The sequence below is a fragment of the Centruroides sculpturatus genome, unplaced genomic scaffold (genome assembly GCF_000671375.1).
Source record: "Centruroides sculpturatus isolate CEXI.00-Female unplaced genomic scaffold, Cexi_2.0 scaffold749, whole genome shotgun sequence".
Classification (NCBI taxonomy): Eukaryota; Metazoa; Arthropoda; class Arachnida; order Scorpiones; family Buthidae; genus Centruroides; species Centruroides sculpturatus.
In genome coordinates this window covers 317,288-323,918 of record NW_019385022.1, presented here as the reverse complement: position 1 = coordinate 323,918, position 6,631 = coordinate 317,288, and the positions used below count along the sequence as shown (strand labels likewise).

Here is a 6,631-nt window from a genome sequence, read left to right as displayed (position 1 = left end):
TATGGTCAAATGATAGTTTGACTGGACGTGAACAAGAGACGTTCAGAAATAGAATCGGGACCAGGAAGTGTTAATATAAAGCGGCATGCAAGATTTACAGGCGGTTTTTTGCGCTTTTGCGGGAAATCGAACATATTTTTATGCTCATGTAAAAATTCTCTGGAAACGTCTGGAAACGGGAGACCTAATTCTTGCATTTTGTGAAAACAGGTAAGATTGGCTATAATGTAATTATCTTAATCTTCACTATTGTTACTTTTTGTCCACAAATAAAAACCCAGCGAAGCGGGTCCTTGCAGCTAGATTCTAGATTACTTAGAAAAACAGTCTTTTATATATATAAAAAACTATATTACATACAAATGTACGAACAAATAAAAACCCAGTGAAGCGGGTCCTTGCAGCTATTATATAAATTTTATAAATTAAACTAGGTAATATTTATATATAGTTATACAGAAATCTTAAAAGTCAATGAATTGTTGACTGTTCATTGGAATCAAGATTAGTTTCCTCAATCCTATTCTGAATCCTAAATTCATATCTTTTACTCAAGAATCTCAAATTCAAAACTTAAATGTTGAAAAATAATCAAATACTTCCAAACAAATTTCATAGTAAATTCAAATATAATGAAATCAAAAATAAATAAATAATACAGTAGACCCCTATAACACTGTTGATAATTCTGTTTTATATTATTTCCATGTTGTACAAGTCACTTAGATTTTACAAATACACGTGTCATGCTGTGAACGGCTCACATATTTGTAAAATCTAAGTGACTCGTACAACATGGAAATCATATAAAATGAAATTAGCAACAGTATTATAGGGGGGGTCTACTGTATAGTACTGTAATAACAAAAAATGCAAAATTAATTTAAATATGATAAAGAAACAAGAAAGAAATAGATTTTAAAGACAATTATTTGGAGACACCGTCAACTGGGCAATAGGCTACTACTAACTGGGTGCTGGACATCTGGGATGCAAAATAACAGATGAATAATAGACAAAGAACAAACTTTTTTTTTTTTTATAAAAATCACCATTCTTTTCTATTGATCTAATACCCGGTAAATTTAAATAATAATATTTTTAAAGAAATGAGTTAAATGAGTTAAAAGAACAATTTTATAAACATATTTATATGTATTACATAGTTTATTTATTTTTACAAGTAAATAAAAAAGTCTCGAAGGATGATCAGTATCTACTCCAAAACTAACAAATATACATAAAAACAAAGATGAAAATTACAAAAAATTAAAAATACACTACATTATACATTAAATACAATTAACATTAAAACAAAAGTATAAAAGTTCTTCAAAAGAATTTGTTTTCGAATAACCACTTTTCTTTGATGTGCCTTGTTAACTGCTTCTGACATACAATAGTTAACTATGCTACAGTACATAGTTCCAAAACATTTTATTTTCCTAATTTGGAAATAACTTGTAATACACAGTTCATAACTTGTAACTCATAATTCTAAACTATATTTGTATTTATATATATTTTACCAATATTTACAAAAAGAAAAGTAAATAAATAAATATCTGCCAAATCATATGCTAAGTGTGCAAAAGTTTTAAGTTTATGTTGCCCAGTTAACTGTTGCCTACCTGATTATCACCCATTGTGAAATTGCCCAGTTGTAGTGAATCCATTATTTGAGCATATTTACATAAAAAAACAAGGTAATAGAATTAATGATAACTTAGGAAAAGAAATCCATCAATCATGGAACAGTTTCATTCATAGAGGGCATTGTGGATAGAAGTATTTGAAATAGAAGTAATAGTGGAAAAAATAATAGAAAAAGGAGATAAGAACATAAAGAGATGTAAAATGAAAATACAATATTAGCCAGTGTAAAATTGGAAAACATCAAGATAAATTATGTTTAGCTTTGTTTATTGGATGCTTTGTATCGGTATTATTGTTGTATCAATATTGAACAGTAAAGAAAATGTAAGTAATTTTTAAAAATATTGTTGGGTGTAATATGTAACATAACAGAAGGTATGTTCTTCGTAATTATATGAGTCATCTTAACAATTTAATGCTATGTAGTAACCATATACATTTTAAAAATAGTCGACCAAGGGGGTCACTGAGCCCAAAATGAATATCAACCAAAAAAGAATAAATACAGGATGAAAACTGTCCAGTGTCTGATTGCACTTTATTGTGCTTGTGAAACAAAAGCATATTAACGATTAGATATGGTTTGGTTAAAGTGTACCTAGGTAACCCCAATGGCAGTGCTTCCGACTGTTCGTGCTCCCGACGGACTCCTCCCGGAGGGGAGCCGCCGAGTGTTTAACGTTACTAGTTATTGATTCACGGTAGTTCTTGAACAAATTAAATTAAAACAAAAAGAAAAAAAGGAAACGTTACTAAGAATGTAGCTAATCTAACGGAAACGAAACGAACCTAACCGAAGCACCGTCATTGCGGTTACCTAGGTACACGGTTAATGTGTCTGTACCAAAAACATTAACCAAAAATTGTATCGGATTCGTTATTTCTGTGCCATTCAAGTTATTCTAAGAAATTTTTAATTCCATTTTATGCACTTTCATCTTTTTTAAGAAATAAATAGTAATATATGCACTAAATAACGATAATGAATACTTACAAAACAAAACTATTATACAAGTTTTCGTTTCAGTCACGAAACAAAGTCTCCATCTTGTTTTTCAGATAATGTGTTGCCACATTAATATTTCGTAAATGTTTTAAATTTATTAATGAAAATAATTATTTTTTTCACTTTTAATATGGAAATTGAAATCTTTGGAAGGTAAACACTGCTAAAAAAATAATGAATTCAATTGAAAAGTCATTCGGTCTGTCCGAATCTTATATTTCAGTAAAGTTTTAATTGATTATTTTTCGGCAATATTCCGAAATGTATTCTTGTCTAAATACGAATGTAATTTTTAATATTTCTCAAAAACGTGCGATTTTAACTAAAAAGATATTTAAAATGTAAAAGCTAAGCCAAGTAAGATGATTCTGGACTTTCGGACAGCTCGTTCTTTCGTACATAATGCCCCTGAATTGTTTGGTTATATTCGTACACTAGCAGATGAACCCGGCTTTGCTCGGGCAAAAAGTAACGATAGCAAAAATTAATACTTTCTAAACATTTACTATGAGTACCTTGAAATCTTCTCGCGGGTCACGCAATGATTAGTGGTTTACAGATTCGCCATTACTGCCCTGTAACGTCCAATTAGAAAAAACAATAAAAACTATCGTACTGTGGATAACCCAGGAATCATTGGGTGCATTGTCTAGTAAGACAGCTGTAATACAGCTGGCTAAGCAATTCAAACGTTTAGTTCGTTTCAAATATAAATGAAACCGATTGTCATTGGTTTGTTTATTCGGCTGTATTAAAGCCGCTTTTTTAGGCAACTTTCATATTGTTACCAATGCGTCGACCTTTTCTGTAAATGATTCGTACAAAAGAGGCTGCCGAGACAGTTGTTCGCTTTCGTGTATTTCGAATTAGTTCAAATAAATATGAAATATTATAATTTTTATCTTTATTCTAGTCTTTATGCTTACTTTGTATCATGTATTTTGGTTTACGTATTCTTAGTGTTATACAACCCATAGGAGTGGTGCACTTATTCTAATAAAAAAACAAGAGAGAAAAACCACCACGTGGCCTTTCTCCCATGACAAAAAATGTGTAGAGCGCGAATCTGCTAGCGTTATGGTTTCTTTTTTGCTCAAAAGCCCTCTTTTATGGTTGTTTTCTTCAAAATTAAGGAATGCAAATATTTTCTTAGCTTTTAGGCAAAAATAATAAATATGAAATGTAAATTGCATGGTAATTTTAGCCATAGAAAAAAATCGACAAATATAAATTTCGATTAAGTAAGTATTTAACTTATAAATATTTTGTCACATTCACAACGAAAATGTCGCCCTTTAGATTTGCCGCACCGGACAAATGTCCGGGTTGTCCGCCCCTAGAGCGGACCCTGACTGTATACTGTGTTATATACATTAGTTTCATTAGCATAAACACGTATTTGGTAATAGATATCTGTTGTAGACTGTATTTGGTATGTAGCGCTGTAACTCACATTCGAAACGTCTTTTTTAGACAATTTAGTGCACAGGTAACCCCAGCATATAAGTCACACTGATAGATTTTTTTTTGTTTATTATTTTTTTCCTCATTCAATTCAATCACCATAGAATTTATTTATTTTGATAAAATATTTTTAACTGTATGAAATAAATGATGAAAAATTACTTTTAACTTACAGTCTTTTTATAATCATGCAAGCAGTCAGCCGTATGCTATAGCGGTAGTATATGAAACAATTTTCGTTCTCGCACTAACTTCATGAAGTCGTAGACACTTTTGCTGCCAACATTTGAGCTATTGAATAATGCAATGTTACCAATCTAGAGAATTAGCTGCGTTTAGGGCGAAAGAAAATGCAAACGGAACGGGTCGAAAAAGCTTCAGGATTTTTTTCATGTGGTGTTCTGTCCGGATATGTTGGGCACTGTCCATCACTACCCGGCCGTCCCATTGTGGGTCTGGCCAAATCCATAACGGGCTTGCTAAAAGAGGCTTGTTTGTTTAGTTAAGTTATGACAACGCAATCTTCCTAGAGGGATGCCTTCCGAAAGATTTTTTTAAGGGTAACTGGCCCCTATTCAGGCGTTACGAAAGCCCGAAAAACTCCACGTGGCCAGCCCGTCCGAGCGATATGCAAATCCACGACCGAACTCCCAGTATTCAGGGAACGGAACCGCATGGCCACTGGTAGGCTTCTAAACGAAGCCCTCTTAGTGCCCACAGGGAGGAAGGAGTAAAGAAAACATTATGGGACTAGACGAACGTATGATGCGTTTGAAAAATATCCATCAACGAGTTGCGTAAATTTCCCGGTTGTTAAAAAATAACTTTTACAATACGGGGGGTGTAAAAGTAGTTATTATGGAAAAAATACAGGAAAAAATTAGGAAGAAAAAACATTTATTTTATGTTTAAATTAAATCACAGATAAGGAATACGAACTAATAAAAGATAATAAAAATAATAATAATGAACACCAAACATTTGTATTTCTCAGATTCTCAACTGTATCACTCCTGTATATTTTTTATTATAATAAATAAAATTTGTGTAATGTCATCTGTTATGAGATTTTATTATAAAAATTGTTTATACAGTATTTTTAATTATTATAAAATGGCAAAAGGCTTAATTTTAAGAGTAACGATAAGTTTCATAAAAGATTGTAAATGCTAATAACGAATAACCTTTTCATTACGGCCCACCAGTGGCCAAGCGGTCTTCGTACCCTGAACACTGGGAGTTCGGTTCGTGGGTTCGCCCTCGCCCGGACGGGCTGGCCAAGTGGAGTTTTCCGGGTTTTCTCCAGGTCTGTAACGCCTAAATAGGGGGCAGTTTCCCTTAAAAAAGACCTCCCGGAAGGTATCCCCCTAGGCAGATCGCCCAACTGTTGCGTTGCCATGACTTAACAAAATAAATAACCAAACCTTTTCATTAACTCCGATCCCTCTAGAAATATGGCAAATGGCACCCTTATACCTCTCGACCTTTAACCACAAAAATTTAATAACAATTTCCTTTATACACAAGCTACCAGGCCAAAATACCACATCCTTAGGTATTAAACGAAATAGACGCCAACACACATCCAAAGAAATTTTGCCGTTTTTTAACTATTTTCTTTTTGTTTCAGGAGGTCTCAAAACGTGGAACTCCAAATTAACTCGCCGCTTGGATTTCATAATGTTTTAAGATTTTAATCTAATATATTTAATATAAATAATCTAGATGACACAACACGATAAACTTTATAATAAATATTCTAAAATAATAATACAAATATTTTTTACGAAAAAAATTTCCTCATTTTCATTTATTAACACCAGAGGGACAAATATTTGTCGTAAACAAGTGTGGAGGTTGTTTGAAATTAACGTGTATGAACTTTTCTAGATATTTACGCAGGAATAAGAACGTTGTTTAAAATATTTTAAATAATATTACGTTTATCAATGTCTAATTGTTTGAAAAGAGGAATATTTGTATCTAAAAGATTACTGCAAGTGTCAGTGACTTCTTTTGCTGGAAATTCTAAAGCTTCGACTTTGAATTTATCCTATAGACATTACAAACACTGTAATGGAGTATTTTCTGAAAAAAAATTGCAAGTCAAGATATCCGATCATTATGTCAGAGAATTATGTACTGCTACTGAAGTATCCGAGAAACCAGATCTGTTATCGATGAAGCCAAATGATTTCGCGGAATATTTAAAGTCTCAAAATATTTATCGTGTTTTCATAGTTTGGAACGAAGTAGAAAAGAAAGCGAAAGTTTCTCATCCTGAACTGAAAGAATTAGAAGACTGGATTAATAATTCAAAAAATTATCAACAGCATGAAGCTGTTTTTATTCAATTGGGACTTAGAACTGGATGTCTTTTAGGTGCTTTTCTATGGAGAACGAACCGTGGACAAGCTGTATGTTGACTATGTTTGCTGTTTGAATATTTAAAATTTTATTTATGTATTTTTTCATACTTTTTGTGAATTATTAAATACAAATATT

The 6,631-nt window shown here is 32.0% G+C and overlaps 2 protein-coding genes across 2 annotated transcripts in view; one reads left to right on the top strand and one right to left on the bottom strand.

The window, feature by feature from the left end:
- The window catches only part of LOC111633560 (tuftelin-interacting protein 11-like), a 7,576-nt gene extending 4,865 nt beyond the window's left edge, over positions 1-2,711 (bottom strand). Inside the window, exon 1 of the mRNA XM_023378149.1 lies at positions 2,651-2,711. The gene's annotated coding sequence lies outside the window, so the exon portion shown is untranslated. The remainder of the gene's footprint in view (positions 1-2,650) is intronic.
- A 3,245-nt stretch (positions 2,712-5,956) lies between these two features.
- LOC111633554 (phenylalanine dehydrogenase-like) overlaps positions 5,957-6,631 on the top strand; it is a 76,931-nt gene continuing 76,256 nt past the window's right edge. Inside the window, exon 1 of the mRNA XM_023378143.1 lies at positions 5,957-6,543. Within this exon, the coding sequence (XP_023233911.1) occupies positions 6,076-6,543 (468 nt within the window). The 5' untranslated portion in view covers positions 5,957-6,075. The remainder of the gene's footprint in view (positions 6,544-6,631) is intronic.